The sequence below is a fragment of the Podarcis bocagei genome (genome assembly GCF_964188305.1).
Source record: "Podarcis bocagei genome assembly, chromosome: 13".
Classification (NCBI taxonomy): Eukaryota; Metazoa; Chordata; class Lepidosauria; order Squamata; family Lacertidae; genus Podarcis; species Podarcis bocagei.
Window position 1 is genome coordinate 18,169,378 of NC_138138.1, and position 21,970 is coordinate 18,191,347.

The 21,970-nt window shown below is 45.8% G+C and overlaps 1 protein-coding gene across 1 annotated transcript in view; it reads right to left on the bottom strand.

The window, feature by feature from the left end:
* CLEC11A (C-type lectin domain containing 11A) overlaps positions 1–21,970 on the bottom strand; it is a 30,479-nt gene that overhangs the window by 2,818 nt on the left and 5,691 nt on the right. Inside the window, exon 2 of the mRNA XM_081166788.1 lies at positions 10,857–11,073. Coding sequence (XP_081022914.1) covers positions 10,857–11,073 — 217 coding nt within the window. The remainder of the gene's footprint in view (positions 1–10,856; positions 11,074–21,970) is intronic.

Here is a 21,970-nt window from a genome sequence, read left to right on the forward strand (position 1 = left end):
ATGAGATATTTAAAGAATATTAGGAATGTTTTGTAGATTATTTGCAAAATTATAAGCATATTAAAAGGTTAACAGTAACGGAGTACTGTTAAACAGAGTAAATTCAGCAGTAATAACTCTGCAGATATAGAAAATGAAAAGATAGAGATCAATGAGAATATGTAGTGGAAAAGAAAATAATGAAGTGAACCATGGAAAGGACACAGGGAAGTCGAAATTAAATGTGTATTTGGTATTTGGATTACTATTTATTGTTCTTATTGTAAAATGAAAATGATAAATAATTAAAAACAACAACACATCACCCAATGAGCTTCAAGGCCATGTGGAGATTTGAACCCTAGTCTCCTGGGGCCTAGTCCAACACTCTAACCACTCTTCTTCTTTGGCAATCACTCGTAGCCGAGTAAGATTGTCATCCATGAACACAATCTTAACAGGGAGTCCGCAAGCGACTGTGGAGGCCAATTCTGGATCCACACATCCTTCCACAGTGGAGACACATAGGTTTCCGGGCAGGATTTGATCATGGTGAGGGTTTGCCAAGTGTGTCTTCCTCTTAGCGTGTTTCTCCCTTTTGTCCTGAGTTTGAGCGTCTTCAAAGCCCATGACACCTTTGGTAAAGGCTATTCTCCAACTGTAGCGCTTGCAGGCCAGTGTTTTCCAGCTGTCAGTCTTTATACTACATTTTTTTAGATTTGCCTTGAGAGAGTCTTTAAACCTCTTTTGTTGACCACCAGCATTACGCTTGCCATTTCTTAGTTCTGAATTGAGTAGTTCTTTTGGAAGATGATAATCAGGCATCTGAACAACGTGACCAGTCCAACGAAGCAGATGTTGAAGAATCATAGCTTCGACACTGGTGATCTTTGCTTCCTCCAGTACACTGGCATTAGTTCGCCTGTCTTCCCAAGTGATGTGTGAAATTTTTTGGAGACGCCATTGACGGAATCTTTTGAGGAGTTGGAGATGGCATTTATAAGTTGTCCATGTTTCACACTGGGCACCTGCTCTCACAGTTGCCAGCCAAATGCCCATGGGAAGCCCACAAACAGCACACTACAGCAACAAGCCTCTCTCCCATGGTAAATCCCCAGCGGACAGCATTTAGAGGAGCATGACCTCTGCTTCTGGAAGTAGCATATGATGCTGTCATGACTAAAGGCCATTGATTCTCCACAAATTTGTTTTATCCCCCTTTAACGTAATCTAAGAAGTCATTACAACTTCTGAGACTGAATTCCATAGTTTAACTGTGTATCGTGTAAAGAAATTCCTCCTTGTTTTTGTCCTGAATCTCCTCAACTTCATTAGATGTCATTGGGGTCTAATATTATTAAATGAAAACTATTGCCTATCCACTTTCTCCACACAGAATTATAGAATTGCAAGTCCAAAGGGCTCCCAAGTGTCACCTAGTCCAACCCCCTGCAATACAAGAATCTAAACTTTGCATAATGATATACGATTGGGGTGTGTCATTTTAGGGGGCGAAGCTCAACTTTTGCAAACTTCTTCATTGAGGGGTGTTAAAAATATGTTTTTGGGTCTGAGGAATTCAAATCTATTATTTTTTGCAACTGCACAACATTTAGCTTTGTAAGTCTACGTTTGATGAAGAAGCACATAAACTCTCTTCTGGAAAATTTTAATGTTACCTCCTGTAAATGTCAGGTAATGCTAAATAATGATTCTATAATAATATTCATATACCATATAACTACAAATACTTAGCAATCATTTATAATTATCTCTATGCAGTTTTACAAACATTTTAGGTACTAAGCAAAATGATATATTAATTTAAGCAAGATAACTTTTGGATTCCCAAGTCATGTTATAATTTTTTAGCACCCCTCAATGTTGAAATCTGAAAGGTGAAAAATTCAACATGCCTTCCACAGTTCTGCTCATCTCTTCTCTACACAACCGCAAAAATGCTCAAAATGCTGTCGCCTTTCCTCATATAGGCAAGATGCTCCAGCCTCCAGGTCATCTCGATTGCAGTGGCGTCACAACGGGGGGGGGCGATGCACCCTGGGTTCCACATCTGGGAGGGTGACAAGGCAGCACCCCACGGGGTGCTTGCCCTGCCGCCCCAGCCTGGGCACAGTGGCCTGAGCAGATTTGAACGCATGTGCTGTACGTAGAAAGGCCACACATGCGCTGTACATAGCGGTTTGCCGCTGGTGCCACTCGAGCTCCATACGGACGGGGGTGGGATCCCTCCGTCGCCGCTACAGCCGCAAGCAGAGGATATCGGCATCGTCCATACGGCACTGAAGTGGCGGCGGCAAGTGCGGCGTTGCTACGTACAGCGCAAGCGTCATACGTAGCGATGCCACACATGTGCCCTACATAGCAATGCCCCACCCCAGGTGTCACGGCACCTTCGTTTGCCCCTGCTCAATTGTCCTCTTCTGCACCTTCTATAACTCTACAATATCCTTTTTGAGGTGCAGCAACCAAGACTGGGTTAGGACGCAGGTGGCACTGTGGGTTAAACCACAGAGCCTAGGACGTGCCAATCAGAAGGTCGGCGGTTCGAATCCGTGTGCCGGGGTGAGCTCCCGTTGCTCGGTCCCTGCTCCTGCCAACCTAGCAGTTTGAAAGCACGTCAAAGTGCAAATAGGTACCGCTCTGGCGGGAAGGTAAACGGCGTTTCCGTGCGCTGCTCTGGTTCGCCAGAAGCGACTTAGTCATGCTGGCCACAAGACCCGGAAGGTGTACGCCGGCTCCCTCGGCCAATAAAGCGAGATGAGCGCTGCAACCCCAGAGTCGGTCACGACTGGACCTAATGGTCAGGGGTCCCTTTACCTTTACCTTAACCAAGACTAGACGCATTATTCCAAGTGTAGTTGCATGATCAATTTGTGTAAATGCAATATGATACTGGCAGCTTTATTTTTTTTATCTTTCCCTAATTATCTCCAGCACTGAGTTTGCTCCTTCCTTTCTTCCTTCCTTCCTTCCTTCCTTTTTCATGGCAGCTACACACATGGGTTTCCCAGCAGCTAGAGAAGAGACTGTAAGCAGAGAATGGGTCTGTCGATAGGCAGCGCAAACTGCCTGGCAGTTGCGAGCCTGTTCACATTGCACTGCTAAGGAAAGACACTTTCACTGCAACCCAGCAACCAGTTCCCTGAAATCCAAATTGACTTTGCTAAAAGTGAAAATCCAATGCAATCTCTCTGCTATTCTCCTTGTGCACACTCTTAAGGAGGTGGTAATGCAGTCTGAGGCTGTTTATCACTTGGAGGTATGTTCAAGCCAAGGTGCTTTCCAAGACAATGAGCAGCCAAATTTCCCATTAGTGTCCTTTCTCTGGCTGACCCACAGCAATGACCAAACCTTACCATGATGCCCCTGTAGCAGCAAAAACAGATGCCTTTGTCTGCCCCACCTGCAATAAAACATGTCTCTCCAATATCTGTCTCCACAGCCACAGCAGGCGCTGTAACTCTCCAACAGTTTGACTTTGCCCCTTTCACCCCACACAAGGCCCACTCTTCTATTGTCTCCCCAGACAAGAGGGATGTCAATAACCATTCTCTTAAGTAAGACCCTCTCTATAGAGGCCAAATCCTCCTAATGTCCCTATTCTCCAGGACAGTGCCGGATTTACAGAAGCCATCCCAGTTTCCGATTTGATCCCAGAATGTCCCACTTTTCCTTAGGACATCCCACTTTTCATCAGAGAAATGTATGGAGTTATACGACCCCTGAAAAGGGACGCGGGTGGCGCTGTGGGTTAAACCACTGAGCCTAGGTTTGCTGATCAGAAGGTCGGCTGTTCGAATCCCCGCAACGGGGTGAGCTCCCGTTGCTCGGTCCCTGCTCCTGCCAACCTAGCAGTTCGAAAGCACGTCAAAGTGCAAGTAGATAAATAGGTACCACTCCGGTGGGAAGGTAAATGGCATTTCCGTGCACTGTTCTGGTTCGCCAGAAGCGGCTTAGTCATGCTGGCCACATGACCCGGAAACTGTATGCCGGCTCCCATGGCCAATAAAGCGAGATGAGTGCCGCAACCCCAGAGTCGGTCATGACTGGACCTAATGTTCAGGGGTCCCTTTACCTTTACCTTTACCTTTATACAACTCCTGAGCCAAGGAGATAAGTAACTAGACAACCTTTAGCTTCCATCTTCCCTGATTGTTGGCCACAGAGTCTAGGGCTGATGGGGGTTAGTCCAATGACATCTTCAGGGCCAGAGTTTCCCCACCCTTGAAGTAGAGCAAATTATCTGACAGCAGCTTCCCGCTGAGTCCACGGAGATAGTTGGTACAGCATGACTCTCGTACTCTCAGGGTTGTGGGTTCGATCCCACATTGGGCAAAAGATTCCTGCATTGCATGGGGTTGGAATAGATGACCCTCGTGGTCCCTTCCACCTCCATGATTAGAAACTGTTCTGAGTTGGAGACTGCCTTTACTGCCTATGTTGAGTTTCTTTAAAAGAAAATTACCTACTGCTAAGAACACAGCTCTACTCCCTACGCAAACAGTAAATTATCACATCATGGGGCCATGTTTCTTGCTGTGGTCAAATTATAAATGCAGGCAGTTCAGCTCAGCTAAGGAATGGAATGAGCAGACAGTATAGCTTCTAAGAATTAGGTTATGGGTGTGTGTGCGCGCAAGCACATCTGTATAAGCCTCTCTGTGCAAGAGACAGATAAGAGAGGGTGGTCTGTGGGTGATGCAGGAGAGATCTAGGTGGTTGTGGTCAACTGGAGGGGGGGTGTCTGGCCTTGAATAGGCTCTGTGTGCATGTGGGGCAATTGGAAGGAAGAACTCATCAGGGCAGCCAACACTACAGGCAAGATGTGTGTGAGGCAGCACACTAGACACAGCCATTAAAAGATGCCTTTGCATTTCATGTGCAAATTTTCAGAAAATGCAAATTGCATCAAGGGGAAAGGTCAATCAGGGCAGGCAGGCAGAGAGGGGTTTAACCCTTTCCTCCTCTGGCAGAAAATCCTTCCTGTGAAAAGGGGTGCTTGCAATGGAAAGACCAGGGGTCAGCAAACTTTTTCAGCAGGGGGCCAGTCCACTGTCCCTCAGACCTTGTGGGGGGCTGGACTATATTTTGAAAAAAAAATATAATGAACAAATTTCTATGCCCCACAAATAACCAGAGATGCATTTTAAATAAAAGGACACATTCTACTCATTTAAAAGCACGCTGATTCCTGGACTGTCTGTAGGCCAGATTTAGAAGGCGATTGGGCCGGATCCAGCCCCCGGGCCTTAGTTTGTCTACCCATGGGAATGACATTTCCCCATTGGTGTCAACAAGGGATTCCCCCCACCCACCCACCTCTGCCAAAACACACACACACACAGAGAGAGAGAGAGAGAGAGAGAGAGAGAGAGAGAGAGAGAGAGAGAGAGAGCAAATCCCTGCTACAGAAGATGGATTTTCATTAGGACCACAGCAGGGGAGGAAAGTGTTAAATCCCTTCTCCAAGCAGTTCTGATTCTGTTAATTATCAGGGCACCCCAACCCAAACTGTTGCAATTTGCATTTTTAAAATCCTGTCCATTCCATGCAAAACTATTAAGGGTAGTTTGGCCATAATGTGGGTGGGGAGGTTGGGGAAAGCTACAGCAGAAGTTCCAAACAGAAAGCTACTATTTTAATAGGCTAACATAGTTTTGGGTTCAAACTGTTGGGGGGGGGTCAGGGTAGCCAAAAGAGAGAAGGGGGAGGGAGGCATAGAACTCCCATCAATAAAAAAAGAGACAAAAGGGGAGTACAGTTTTGTAGTACATTTCCACACGCTACACCATATGCTGGCACCTGTCTGTCTTGAGAGACAATGGAGTGCACAGGGTGGGGGAATCAAATGCATTAGCAGCATCAAAGTGGGGTGCATGCATGGGCCGTGTGTATGGAGGTCACTGACCCAAAGGAAAGCAGAGGAATTGTTTGGTTTTATTCACCAGCTTGGCTACAGAAGTTGCTGGAAGGAGGCGTACAAGGCGCCATCCAACCAATTTAAGGACTCCATTCTGGATTTGTGTTGGGATTACTCCATAGCCTTTCCTTCTGCCAAATACATCCCTCAAGACCGCGGAGGTTTGGGATCAGAGTTTTGCCTTCTCCTAGATGGGCTCCCTTTCCAGGTGGACGCGCCCCATCTGCCCTTCACTTTCCTCTGCAGAACGTGCAGAAACCACCTTCTTGACCATTGGACCCATGATTGGTGTCACTCGCTCAATCTGCTGGAGTCTGTGCTGGCATGCAGGGAAAGACTCATCTGGTAACCCCACCTGTCTTAGCTGGTCATATGTAAATTTAGGAATATTTGCTACACTTTAAAGGGAAAGATCAATGGGGAAGACAGCAACCAGCTGACCTGTGGGCCTGTTCTGCCTGTTGCCCAGGTGTTAACTGTTGATAGACAAACTCCATGTCCCTCTCAGTCTCCGTTTTTTTTTTAAGGGTTCTTTCACTTTACATCAGGTTTGGACTGGACAGGCCTTCCTATTGAGATGTGTACTCTGACAGGCTTATAAACAGAGGACTCTGTAAAGTAGGACACACATGGCCACGTTGGTCAAGCAGTGGGGGATTTCATCCTATCCTCCCTTAGCGGCTAGTGCCCATTGAGACTGATAGGGCAGAACTCGGGGAGCCCAACAGTGTTGTTGTTTAGTCATTTAGCTGTGTCTGACACTTCATGACCCCATGGACCAGAGCACGCCAGGCACTTCTGTCTTCCACTGCCTCCCGCAGTTTAGTCAAACTCATGTTGGTAGCTATCCAACCATCTCGTCCTCTGTTGTCCCCTTCTCCTTGTGCCCTCCATCTTTCCCAGCATCAGGGTCTTTTCCAGGGAGTCTTCTCTTCTCATGAGGTGGCCAAAGTATTGGAGCCTCAGCTTCAGGATCTGTCCTTCCAGTGAGCACTCAGGGCTGATGGAGAAGTAGGTTGACAAGCAGTGCCCCTCCCTGGAATGGTTCTATGCAAGAAGGCAGCCAGGTGGTGGGTGGCTGAGGTTGGTGGGACAGTGCCCCATTTGCCCGACAGACTATGTCCCCCCACCCCATCACAGCTTGAACTGAAGAATCAAAATGTGTACAAAAAAACCCCTAAATATATAAAGGATTCCTTCCCTGCTACCCAGTTTTTTTGTCTCCCATTTTTAATATAGGGTATAATCATGCTAGCCTACCTTGCAGGGTTGTTAAGATAATATCTGGGGAGTGCTCCAGTGTGCTAAATATAGTCCTTATTCATCTTCAGCTGTCGCCTTTATTTATTTGTTAAAAGCATTCCTGGATTACTTGATGGTTGAAGGAAACTGCTTAACTCAAGTTAGCTTGACTTGAGCCAAGTGCGATTGAAGTGGGAACAAAGAGCCAAGATGCGCCTTCTGTATTTTTATTTTTAAACCGTCTGTGATCATTCGCAGTCTCCTTTCTTTGAACGTCTTACTTCTATGGTAACTTTCATTTCAGCCACTAAGTCTCGATGGCTTTCACAGCTACAGCTCGCCAGCAATGGAACCGACTGTGGCAGGGTTCCCCACCCCGCCCTGGTTTCTCCCCTAATGCAGAGGGGGAAAATGTTGTGTTTCCAAGAATGGAAAAATCCACATCCGATTTCTGTGAACCTCAGTGCTAGGTAGTTGGGTGCTCCCCCACTCAGCCCAAGTATTGTACTTTCCCAGAATCCTTTTCCAGAACAAAGGCCAAACGCAACATGGCACACTAACCAAGGTGTGCAATTTTATCCTGCTGCTGGTGGTGGTGGTGGTGGTGGTGGGGTGTGTGTGTGTGTGTGTGTGTGTAAGTGTTATAAATGAAAAGAGCTGGCAGGAAGATTGGACTCTTCAGCAGGAAATGGGGGGGTGCTTAACCCTCCCCCCCCGACATTTTTTTAAAAAAATCAAAGACAGGAGAGGAGCGACTGGGGAGGGAATTTTTGAGGTCTCTGCTCCCCTCTACACACACACACACACACACACACACACACACACACACACGTCTTTTGCTCAAGATTCCAGCTTCCCCTGTGTGCTTTTCCTTTTAAAAAATGCCAGGGCAAAGTTACACTCAGCTTTCCATCCTGGGTATTTTGGCCCTAAAGGAGTACCAATGATGCTGCGCTTCAAGCGAAAGTTACAACAGCCAATTATTTGTGATGTGAAGGATAGCTGTCGCTCTGAATTTTAAGGAAGGAGAACTGTCTCTCTGAATTACGTGTGCAACATAAACCTTGATGCCAGTTTGTTTCTTCTAGGGTAAAGCTTCAGAGATGAGTAAGGAGGGGGAGAGAGATGATTTAGGGTGGGAAAGTGGAGAGTGATTAACCCTTTCACCACAACACGTATTTGCAAGGGCTTGGGAGCCCTTCGTGTATAAGAATGGTTTGGGGTAAGGGCACCGCAGAGCAAAAAGTGATGGGTGGGGACTGCTCCAATCCAACCTCCCTCCCTCATGAAGCTGTTTTTCCCTGTACAAAACCGTCTTCAGAGTTTTGTTCATATGTAAACTGTAGGTCTGTCTTTAGAAGTGCCCAGTGCCAAAATTGTAGGCACTTGCCATCTGCACTTGACATCAGGGATATGCACAACATTTCGTATCCAGTTAAAAAGATCTCAGGTGATGAGCAGGATTTATTTATTTTTACTTTCTTAGACCTTGCATTGCTGCTGCCTGTAATGAATACAGTACTGGGCTAGATAGACAAGGCCATATACTTTAATTCCCAAAGGAATGCTATCTGACACTATGCTATTCTGGTTAACTTGCCAGAGGCAACTGACTAGTGGTTTTTGCAGGACACCAAATGCTGGTCTGAATCCAGCAATGCAAAACCGATGGGCCCGTGCCATCAGCTCTACTGAGATCCCAGCTCCATGGGTCTCCTCTCAATCATTTTGTAGCAGCCATTCCATCTGGCTGCAGGAGGAGGAGGAGAGACAGGAAGTAGGACCACCCCACTGTCTCAGCTGACAGCTCCCTTTGGCTCCTCCTGTCCCTGAATTCTTTCCATTGCAACTGGTCATTATGACAACCACTATGCAGCCTGGTCAACGGGTGCCTTAAAAATGGAGCACGCTTGTTTTCCTCTCCCCTCACCATCCCCTTTTCCTTTTGTGTCAAGTCTCTTGTAAACTCAGCTGGCAGAAGACTGCCTTGTCTTAACAGATCTTATGTTAGTTGCTCCGGGACTCTTTTTTGGCTTGGAGAGCAGGATAAAAATACTTCAAATAAATAAATAATCTTAACACTTACTTCCCTGTGGGATGCTTGCTGGCAGGAGAGATTGCTCTCACTGCTGTGCCTAAACCTTTGATTGCCATTGTGAATATTAGAATTCTAGAGAGGTTGGGGGTATTCCTGGCAGTGCAGCAAAGGGTGATTTCCCCCCCCCTCCTCCTCCTTCTCCAGCCAAAAGCGGAGGTTTTTATAAAGTGAAAGGAAGTCGTTGATGGGTAGGGTTTACTGTTGCTTCCAGCCAAGACCCAAGAAATCAGGATTTATGTTAGGAATTGATTGGAGTTAGATGTAATTGGCTTCTGTGCCTGAGGACAAGCAGAAAGCAGTGGCTTCAGAAAAGAGTGGAAGATACATCATTTGGCAGCATGGGACGACAGGCGAGGGAAGGCTCAAGAAACAGGGTATGTTGCGCTTGCTCAGAACGACTGCTAAGGGAGGGCACAATAGCAGTTTTCAAATCGGCTCATGGCTGAGCTGGGATTCGAACTTGGGCCTCCCTAGAGTAAGCCCAACGACTCCAGAGAGATTCCAAACAAACAAACAAACAATCCTATTAAAAATAGAGAGCCTATGAGCGGTAAAGGAGCGGTGAAGGCTACGAGGATAGACAATGCGGAGCCCATCAACCCCAGTCAGCATGGAACCGGTAAAAGATTATGGGAGTTGTAGTCCAACAACATCCACACATCACCTTGTTTGTTTGTTTGTTTGTTTGTTTGTTAAATTTGTATACTACTCGTAGATCTCAGGGCAGTTCACATCATAAAATTGCAATATAATAAACACAAAATACATCGTAAAAAGAAGAACAAACACAATCCAAAAATCCCCCTTTCACAACACATCAGATCAATCAGCCAAAGGCCTGGTTGAAGAGGAACGTTTTCGCCTGGTGTGCCTAAAGATGTATAATGAAGGCGCCAGGAGAACCTCCCAGGAGACAGCATTCCACAAGCAAGGAGCCACTGCAGAGAAGGCCCTGCTCTCGTGTTGCCACGCTCTGGACCACTCGTGGAGGAGGCACACTTAGAAGGGCCTCAAGGATGATATCAGGATCTGGCTAAGTTCATATGGAGACAGGCGGTCCTTGAGGTATCACGATCCTGAGCTGTTTAAGCAGGACCAGCGGTCAAGGATGATGGCAATTGTAGTCCAAAAAAAGCTGTAGACCCAAGTTTGGGAAACTCTGGTCTAGACCAAGAGCAGCGAATTTCGAGGGGAGGTGCAATTGTGGGACTGCCTTTGGAGGAAGCCATGGCTGTTTAAAGTGGCATGATACTGCAGCAACAACAACAGTACTCCACCCACCTGGCTGGGTTTCCCCAGCCACCCTGGGCAGCTTCCAGCACATATACAAACATAATAAAACCAAAAACATAATAAAACTTTAAATCTGTAGTGCAGATGGGGCCCAAAGAGAACTACCATACATTGCTCCCAAGCCTGGAGGGCTCCATCACGGCTAGCAGAATTCGATAGATCTATCTTCCATTCTTTACAAATCTCCCTTCAAAGCCAGCTAGAAGAGGATTCTCAATATGTTAATTGGGGTTCTGAAACTGCGAGGTGGGAAAGATCACCTTTTTAAAAGGAAGGGGGACCTGAGTGTTTTGCGTTACTCACACACATAGGTGAAGTCATCCTCTTCCTCCTGCTGAGCCGGGGGTGCTGTGGTTGGGGACAGCTGTGTGGTACGGGGAGCCTCTTCTACATGTTCCTCCTCCTCTGCATTTTCGTCTAAGATCTCCTTGCCAGCTGGGTCCCCCACCTCAGTTAAGGTGACCTCCTGCGCAGCCTCCTCTCCGGTTGTTTCTGAGAGCTCCAGAACCTCTTGCAGGTGCTGGGGAAAGGGGAGGACAGACAAGGAGGGTTAGAATAGGAACAGGCATCCTCAGGCTCACGGGTGAGAGAACAAATGCTGCCCTCCAGGTCTCTCTGCCTAGCTCCTCTGGACGCTTCTGAAGCCATACACCCTCCCAAGCCACACCCCTCACCAGTCCTGATTGATTTGCACCTGGAACAACTCATTAGTTCAAAATTGGGAAATAATAATAATAATAATAATAATAATAATAATAATTATTATTATTATTATTATTATTATTAATTTATTTATTTATATCCCACCCTCCCCAGCCAAAGCCGGGCTCAGGGCGGCTAACAACAATAAAACAGTACAACAGTACAACACAACACAACACTCTAAAATCATTCATTATAAAATTAAGTAAAATCAAACCAATGGCAACCATTGGGCCAGAGCTCCGCGAAGATTGCCGAAGGAGGGAGTCAGGCTGTGCCCTGGCCAAAGGCCTGGTGGAACAGCTCTGTCTTGCAGGCCCTGCGGAAAGATGTCAAGTCCGTACTCAAGATGGGTACGACAAGGCTGTATATTGTCTCCCCGCTTATTTAACTTATATGCAGAATTCATCATGTGAAAGGCTGGACTGGATGAATCCCAAGCCAGAATTAAGATTGCCGGAAGAAACATTAACAACCTCAGATATGCAGATGACACGACCTTGATGGCAGAAAGTGAGGAGGAATTAAAGAACCTTTTTATGAGGGTGAAAAAGGAGAGTGCAAAATATGGTCTGAAGCTCAACATCAAAAAAAACTAAGATCATGGCCACTGGTCCCATCACCTCCTAGCAAATAGAGGGGGGGGGATGGAGGCAGTGAGAGATTTTACTTTCTTGGGTTCCATGATCACCGCTGATGGTGACAGCTGTCACGAAATTAAAAGACGCCTGCTTCTTAGGAGAAAAGCAATAACAAACCTAGGCAGCATCTTAAAAAGCAGAGACATCACCTTGCCGACAAAGGTCCGTATAGTAAAAGCTATGGTTTTCCCAGTAGTGATGTATGGAAGTGAGAGCTGGACCATAAAGAAGGCTGATCACCGAAGAATTGATGCTTTTGAATTATGGTGCTGGAGGAGACTCTTGAGAGTCCCATGGACTGCAAGAAGATCAAACCTCTCCATTCTGAAGGAAATCAGCCCTGAGTGCTCACTGGAAGGACAGATCCTGAAGCTGAGGCTCCAATACTTTGGCCACCTCATGAGAAGAGAAGGCTCCCTGAAAAAGACCCTGATGTTGGGAAAGATGGAGGGCACAAGGAGAAGGGGACAACAGAGGACGAGATGGTTGGACAGTGTTCTCGAAGGTACCAGCATGAGTTTGACCAAACTGCGGGAGGTAGTGGAAGACAGGAGTGCCTGGTGTGCTCTGGTCCAGGGGGTCACAAAGAGTCGGACACGACTAGACAACTAAACAACAAGTGTTTTTGCCTGAGTTCTGCTTTGCCTACCAGAATGGAAGACAGAAAGGGGTGTTTGCACACCCTCAAACGTTTTTTCAATGAAAAGAGGGATATGCTGTTTAATAATAATAATAATAATAATAATAATAATAATAATAATAATACTCCACCCATCTGTCTGGGTTGCCGTAGCCTCTCTGGGCAGCCTCCAACATATATAAAAACGTAATGATGTAGCACCCTGCTTGTGGTTAACGCTTAGCTGGAATGAAATATTCAACGCAGCAACAGAGAAATTAAAATAATAATTTATTTGTCAGACAAATAAATAAGAGGCACAGTGGTATATGATTACCAAGCTCTGGCCTGCCTCCTGCCATAATGGCCAGCACTTATATTTCCTTAATCCAGCCCCTTTGCTCCTCCTTTGGCTGCCTCTGTTCAATCAGCCTGGTTGGATTTCCTATTGGCTGATTGCTATATCCAATCCTAAAAGATACACCCACATCCTCCTGTCCTTATAAGGAACACAAACAGCTATATATTGTTACATCTATAAATGACAAATAAGTAGTAATATATCTTACATGTGTCTCAACAAGGAATCTTAATTACCAGCTCACCTCTTGCCCTCCTTGCCCTCCAAAACAGATGGTTAATCTTAAATTTTTATCTTAAACATATGTCAAGGATCTTGAGTTTCACATCAACATTGAAAGATATCCTTCATTTGAAGGTTTCTAAACAAATGTTCTGACAGCTAATATATCTGGACAGCATTTGATGGCGTCTTCTTGTCTGGCAAGAGGCTGAGCTCAATGGCCCCTGTAGTCTATTCCAACTCTAGGACTCTATGATTCTATGAAATAAGAATCTAACATCTAAATTTGTTACTTTCTAAATCCTTTGCATAGTTACATTTAAGCCAATATATTTAAGCTAATATATTTCATACATTATCATAGGTAACCTTTTAAAAGAATAAAGCTTCTCAAGGAAGGAACTCAGTAAAAAAACAGTTTTTAAAGAAACCTCTTCAGTTACATTCCCCCCCCCTTCAGCCTCCTTTCCAGCCTCAAAATAAAATAGGAAGAAGCTTCTTTTTCCCCAGCCAAGCCAGTTGCTTTTTCAATTAGTTTAAGAAAGAAACAGTTTTAAAAAGACTTCCCAGCTAGATGCTTTAAAAAGCCTCTGGCCTTAGAAAATACAGCTCAAGGTTTTAAGAGAGGCCCATGGTATCATTTTACTATTTGCCCATTCCTAATTATATTTATCTCTGCCTTTGTTATCTTCTGTAACATGTAGGGTCAATGTCCTGCTCTTAGTCTGTATTTTCAGCTTTTACGACTTTGAGAATTGTTTTCTGCTATCAATCAAGGGGCCCCTTGTCTTAGGAGAATGGCCAAGGTTTTCTCTGCCTGGCATGAAACATTTGAAAATTAAGCCCTCTTTAATATACAAGTCCTGATCAAACATTAATAAAATGCAGGCTTATGCCTGATGCCTCATTCCCCCCTTTCAAGCTCAAGGACCTTCATCCCAAGTGTCCTTGATAGCTTGACCTTCATCATGTTCCTGAGGTAAAGCTCTGTATAGGGCCATGATATGAGGTAGAGTTTCATTTGAAACCATCTTGCTAATTGTACTTCTAAAACATGAAATGATACATGGCATCATACATAAGACCATTACCACTACTGTCAAGAAAAACAAGCAAGACAATAGTATCCCTTTGAGTCCTGTGACATTAGGTAACCAATTGGTGAGCCATCCCATATCCCATCCTTCCCATGTTTGTACTGGGACATGTGCTATATTCTCCATCTTTGTGGCCAACACACGGATTGCCTCACCATTATCTGAAATGTTAAAGCAACAGGCATTCCCTGTCAAGTTCAAGACTCCACATAGGCCTCCCTGCTTGGCAAGTACATAATCCATTCCCATTTTCAGCTGCAAAATGGCGGCTCTACTTTCATCCAACTGTTGTGCAATAAGTCTCAAACTCTTGGCCGTTGCATTGGTTACAAGTTCCACTACTGCTTGCAATCAAATTATTCTGTTTAGATTATAAATAGGATCCCGTGCCCCTTGTATGAGCTCACCAGGATTCCAGGAGGCAGGATCATAATAGGCTATAATGCGCTCTGGTGGCCAATCATCAGTACCGCTCCAACTTTGGGTACTTCCTCCTGCTATATGAGAAATATCAGCGTTTCTTCGTGTACGCTTGGGCAAATTAGTGGGCATAATCCACATTGGTGGTAATACCCATCCCAGGAAACAAGTCCCACTCCATTTGGAGGGGAGTTTCTTGTATGCCCATTCTCCACATATCCACCACAACCATCGGGTCTGAGGTTTTTGGTATGTGGAGTGCATAAGGCGAAATATCACAAGGGGTATAGAGTTCACAGTGCAGTATGTTAGATTGCCTTTCTCTGTCACAGTTATGTTCCATACCACTTTCCATGCATGAATAAAAGGAGGTGCACAGGGCAAGGCATCCCGAGTTCGATAGGTAGTATCGTGTGCCCAGGTATTCTTAATATTATCCCAAGTATAGTGACAATGAGAAGAGCCTATCATGGTAGAATCAGCTGCATTTGATGATCTATGTACACAGAATTCCCCTTGTACAGGTATAACTCGTAATGGTTTAGTTGAGTTCCATCCGGGGAAATTCTGTACTTCTGTTTGTTGTGGTATTTCGCTTACCATACCAATGGCATCTAATGGTATCGGTAATAAGGGCATACCTCCCTCTGAATCATCTGGCCCAAGAGAGCAAACAAGGCAATTGGTCCTATTTGCAACATTGGCTACCATTTCAGCTAAACCTACCCACATATTGTGGTCATGGTGGAATCCATATTTAGTCAATTTGGCCAGATTTAAGGACCCTTCCCCTTCCCAAGGGATCAGGATTAATAATAAAATCATGTTGATGTCTAGCATATGCATTCCTCCCACAAAAGATTACCTTATTGTGATAGCATAAATATTAGTCCCAATATAATTCCCCCAGTGACAGAAATGGGGAACCACCAAGACCAAAACATATATCCCGAGGATCCCCAATGAGTAATATCTCTGATAATTGTTCCACAAGGGGGCAGTCAATCAATTGTATAAGAGAATCTTCCCGCTCACAGTCTCTGGTTCAGACGCTCCTCAAGCTTCAGGCGTGCGCAGGTCAGCCAGCTTCCAGGTTTGTGGCTGCAGCAGGCCGGTCGTCAAATGTTGCCCGTGACCTAGCCCGTTCCCGGTAGGGCTAGATACAGGGGTTTTTGGAGAGAGTCAGTTTAAGAGGATTAGAGGGGTCACCTTTGCACGTCCAACTGCCTTCGGACTTCTTCAAACGGGAGTGATGAATCCAGGGGGTCACCTCAGCTACCTTCACCGCTGTTGGAGTAGAGAGCAAGACGGTGTAAGGTCCACGCCACTTAGGTGCAAGTGGATCACGTTTCCACTCTTTCACCCATACGCTATCGCCAGCCTGGAGCTGATGAATCGGCACGGCAATGCTGCACGGCGTGCGCTCGAGGGCCCACCTGTTAAGATAAAAAAACAAACAAACAAACACGGGAGAGAGACAAAAACACGGGAGAGAGACTGCACTTGTCCCTGTGTCGCATGTTCTCCTATTTGTTTAAGATCAGCTGAAATATCCTGAACAAAGGAGGGTGGTCTCCCATACAGGAGCTCAAAAGGTGACAACTTAAGTCTTTTTGTGGGTGTGCACCGAACACAAAACAGTGTTATGGGTAACACGTCTACCCATCCCAATCCCGTTTCCTGGGTTAATTTTGCCAATTGGGTTTTCAGAGTCCGATTCATTCTTTCAGTTTTCCCTGAACTCTGAGGCCTATAGGCTGCATGCAGTCTCCATTTCACTTGTAGGACTCGACATACTTCTTGTACTACTTGATCAATGAACGCTGGCCCATTGTCACTTCCAATGCATCTAGGTAATCCAAACCTCGGGATCAATTCAGTGAGGAGTCTCTTAGTTACCTCTCGTGCCTTTTCAGTTCGGGTGGGAAAAGCTTCAACCCATCCGGTAAGAGTATCTACAAACACAAGGAGATACTTGAATCCCTTAGAAGGGACCAGCTCTGTGAAGTCCACAATTAGGCTTTCCATGGGGACATATCCCACATGTTGGATTCCAGGAGGTTGTACCGGTCCCTGCCTGGGATTGTTTTTAGCACAAAGAACACATTTCTGTGAAATGCAAGTTGCTAATTGTGATAGGTTAATAATATACAACTTCCGACTGAGACTCTCTCTGGTTGCAGTACCGCCAAGGTGAGTAGATTCATGATAATTTCTTACAATTGTGCCTGCTAGATGATGAGGTACATAAATCCTATTGTCTGGCAGGATCATCCAACCGTCCTTCACAACTGCTCCTTCCTGTTCAGCCCACTTCCTCTCTTCTGGGGTATAGTGAGGTTTAACTTCTTCTGGAACTACCTCTGGTATGAGGGCTGCTATAAATCCTCCCACAGGCTTTTGGGCTGCCTCTCGAGCTGCTTTGTCAGCAGCATGATTTCCTCTGGTTATTGGATCCCTTCCTCGTCCATGACCTTTGCAGTGCATTACAGCAATCTGTTCTGGAGCCCATACTGCTTCTAACAGGATTTCTACTTCAGGTCCATATTTCAAGGCCTTCCCGTGGGCTCCTATTAGACCTCTTTCTTTCCATAGAGCACCATGTGCATGCAGGGTTAAGAAGGCATATTTAGAATCAGTATAGATGTTTGCCTTACATCCGGCTGCCAATTGCAGAGCTCTAGTTAAACCTATAAGTTCAGCTTTTTGTGCTGAGGTGCCAGCAGGCAAAGCTTCAGCTTCCACAACTTCCTCATTGGTGACCACAGCATATCCTGCTCGTCTGGCACCTTCATGCAGGTAACTGCTACCATCAGTATAATATACAACATCTGGATTTTTCAATGGTTCATCTTTCAGATCGGGTCTACTGGAATAAACTTCATCCATTATTTGGAGACAATCATGTGATTCTTCATCATCTACCTCTGGTAGGGGCAGCAAAGTCGCTGGATTGAGCATATTCACTACTCGTAGATGAATCCTGGGATTTTCACACAATAGGCCTTGGTACCTAGCCATCCTTGGGTTCGTTAGCCAATAACTACCCTTATATTCCATGAGTGTCAGAACAGCATGAGGTACATTCACATACATCGTCTGGCCGAAGGTAAATTTATCAGCTTCTTTGACAAGGCTGGCAGTGGCCGCTACTGCCCTTAGGCATGGAGGCCATCCTTTTGCTACTGAGTCCAATTGTTTTGACAAATAAGCTACTGGACGGTTCCAACTTCCTAATCTCTGGGTCAGGACTGCCGCTGCAATCCCATTCTGTTCATGTACATACAGCTGAAAGGGTTTTTCCGAATTAGGCAGTCCAAGGGCTGGGGCCTCCATAAGTCGTTGTTTGATAACTAAAAAGGCTTGTTGCTGCTCAGGTCCCCATACGAATGGGTCCTTTTCTGCACCTCGAGTGCTTTCATGTAAGGGTTTGGCCAGACTGCTGAAATCAGGTATCCATAGTCTACAAAACCCTGCTGTTCCCAGGAATCCTCTGAGTTGTTTCCTTGTGGTAGGTTCCTTGATAAGGCAAATAGCTTCTTTCCTCTCTGGCCTCAATGCTCGTTGTTGGTGTGAGATGTCAAAGCCCAAATATTTGACCTTTTCTAAACATAACTGTGCCTTTTTCTGGGAAACTCGGTAGCCAGCTTCCCAGAGCAAGTGGAGCAGTTCCTCTGTACCTTCTTTACAGGTATCAAAATCCTTTGCTGCTAGTATAAGGTCATCTACATATTGCAGAACCACCTTTTCTCCAGGTATTGAGGGGTAACTTGTTAGATCCTTCGCCAAGGCAGTACCAAATAAAGTTGGGGAATTTTTGAATCCCTGGGGCAATCTCGTCCAAGTTAGCTGGCCTTTTGTTCCTGTCAAAGGGTCTTCCCACTGGAAGGCAAATATAGGTTGGCTCTGTGGTGCCAGCCGGCAACAGAAGAATGCATCTTTCAAGTCCAATACAGTAAAAAATGTTGCTTCTGGTGGGATCAAACTCAGCAGGGTGTATGGGTTTGGTACATTTGGGTGCAAGGTCTCGATAGCCTGGTTTACGAGCCTCAAGTCCTGCACTGGCCTGTATTCATCTGTCCCAGGTTTTCGAACAGGCAAAAGGGGTGTGTTCCATTCTGATTGGCAGGGCTTAAGCAGACCATATTTTAATAGGCGGTCCAAATGTTTCTGGATGCCCTCTGCTGCTCGCCGGGGTAAAGGATATTGCTTTACAGATACAGGGGTAGCCATAGGTTTTAAGGTTACTACAATTGGAGCTATATTCTTGGCCATTCCTGGTGGGCTATTTTCGGCCCATACTCCTGGTGGCACCTGTAGAGTTCGGAGGAGCTTGTTTAACTCTGTATCCAATGTGGGTTGGACTTGCAGGGCTGACATTAGGCGCCATGATTGTTCCTTAGGTACTGAGAGGGAAATTATTCCTGCTGCCTTTGATGGCAATTTCATTTCTGGACCTCGAGGAGTGAAGGTGATTTGGGCCTGCAATTTGGACAGCATATCTCTACCTAAGAGAGGTATTGGACACTCAGGTATATACAAAAACTGATGGGTTAAACGATGTCCCCCAATCTGGCATTCCAAAGGTTGGAGGAAAGACCTCTTAGCTGACTGACCAGTGGCACTTTTAATGACTACACTTTTGGATGCCTTTTTCTGCAATAGTTCTGGGAGTACTGAGTATTCAGCCCCAGTATCAATCATAAAGTCTATTAAATGGCTTCCTAATTGGATCGTGACCGTGGGCTCCTGGAAGCCTAACTTTATGGAGTCCGGTCTTTCCTAGTCTTGGGTAAAATCCTCCTCTGCCAGTCCAATGACATTGTCCCTACTCCGTCCTTGTCCAGGTCTCTGATATCTTCCATCTCGGATCATTCCCCGTCCCCGTCCCTGGTTTCTTGGGCCGGAGCCTGGGCCTGGGCCTGGGCCTAGGCGTACTTCTTCCAACCTCAGGGGTTCAGGACATTCCCGCTTCCAATGACCCTCCTTCTTGCAATTCGCACATTGATTCCTTCCCAGTGGCGGATTCCTTCCCCGCCCTCTTCCTCCATTTAAGGGGCGGTAGTCTTGCTTCACTGCTGTGGCTAGCATTACCATCTTTTCCTTCTGCCACTTCTTCTTCTCTTGTTTCTCAGCCTCATCCCTATTCCGATAAACTCGGCGTGCAATGGCCATAATTTGGCTCATCAGCATCCCTTCCCATCCTTCTGATTTCTGAATTTTCTTACGAATGTCAGAAGCGCACTGGGCCACAAATGTAGCAGTAATCATTCTGCTGTTTTCAGGGGCTTCAGGGTCAAAAGGAGTCCATATACGATAGGCTTCTTGCAGCCTCTCTAAAAAGTCTCCTGGACTCTCATTTGGTTTCTGTTCTACTTCTGAGACTTTAGACATATTAGTGGGCTTCTGGCATGCCCTGCGGATACCTTGCACAAGCGTCTGGCGGTAGGTGGTAAGTCTGGCCAGGTGAATTACATTGTTTGGATCCCAATTAGGATCTTCCAAGGGAAAGTTGTCTTGGAGATGACGGTCAATATTATAAATATTTCCCACTCTGGCCTGCTCACGCAAATATATCTGTGCCTTTTCAATTATGTCTCTCCTTTCCTCAGTGGTGAACAGAGTATTCAGGAGCTGGCGGCAATCTGTCCAAGTAGGACTATGAGTATTTATTATTGAAGTCACCAAGTCCATCATAGCCTGAGGTTTTTCTGCAAAAGATGGGGTGTGTGTTTTCCAATTCATCAGATCTGTAGTCGTGAATGGAATGTACTGGAGGGTCGACGTTCGAGGTGGCCTTGGTCCAGGTAGCCCGTTAACCAGCACAGGCTCCTCAAGTGCATCAAATACTCTTCTGAGAGGGGCTACTACGTGATCTTTCTCTTCGCCTTGCTCTAGGGGCCTCAAATCATAGGGGATGGTATTTGTCCCAAGGCGTTCTTTTAGCAGCTTTATACGCCTGGCTGTATTGCTTGCTGACCGATTAAGGTCTCCCTGTAACTTCTGTAATAATTCTCTAGGACTTGGATGTACAGGGGTTTGGGGTAGGCAATCAGTTGTTTCACTAAAAGAGACTGTAGATGGAGTTCTACTGGGACTCACAGATGGAATAACCACTTCTGCTTGGGCTTTATTATAGGCCTCCAATGCCTCCTGAAGATATTTATCATAATCTATCAAGGAATCAAGTTCTGTGACTCCAGCCCCATTATTCATTCCACTTTCTTGCCTTGGGGTTACAACTGGTGGAGGGTTTGGATTTATTTGGCAAGATTCCTTTCCTAGCTTTGGCTTTTACAGCCAATAATTTGCATCGTTGGACTTTGCATTCCCTTATCCATGGAGGATTTTTATTTAATGTGCTCAGCCAAGAATCTATATATGAAAATTGTTCTGGGCACCCTCCAGTCTCTTTGGCGATGTTAGACCAAAGTTTGCTTACTAAATTTATATCAAAGGTTCCTTGAGATGGCCATTCAGTATTTTGCTTCGGCCACTCTAATTCACATAACGTTCTCAGGCGCTCTGGCGTCATTTTGACTCCATATGCCCCTGAGAAGGCTTTCTTAAAATTATTTAACATACATTCAAGAGGTGTATTTTCCCCTTTTGAACCCCCAACTCCCATTGTATGGCCCTGTGAAGTATCCACTCAGTCACTCACACACACGCTTCGTGGGTTTCCTTGCCTGGTGAAGTCGCCTTACCAGGAACCGAAGTACTGCCCACTCCACACTCAGGTCAGCTACAGATTGCTCTGTACTTTCTCACACATACAATGCGCTAGATACTTCACCACACACTACCTCCCATTCTTCCCTTTTCCCCCACCAGACCACCATCTGATATACCCAGCCACCTAGCGTACTCAGTTCCCCTTTACTGAGACGCAGAAGTTTGATCAGGACTTCTCTTCCTCCCAATTAATTGGAGGGCCAAAACCCCTTAGTGCACTTACCCTTAGCTGGTTCCCTGTTTATTTCTCTGGTCCCCCCCGGTCCGTCGCCGTCGGTGGGCAGGGTATCAGACAGACGAGACTGCTGCGTTCCCCTGGAAAAATTTTTCCAGTGCGCGCTGGGTAGGCACAGTTGTCCTCTCTCTTGTACCCCGTCCAGTGAGGCGAAGGCGCTGCGTTCCAGCAGACCACTTATCCGAGTCGCAGGCACCATAAAATGTAGCACCCTGCTTGTGGTTAACGCTTAGCTGGAATGAAATATTCAACGCAGCAACAGAGAAATTAAAATAATAATTTATTTGTCAGACAAATAAATAAGAGGCACAGTGGTATATGATTACCAAGCTCTGGCCTGCCTCCTGCCATAATGGCCAGCACTTATATTTCCTTAATCCAGCCC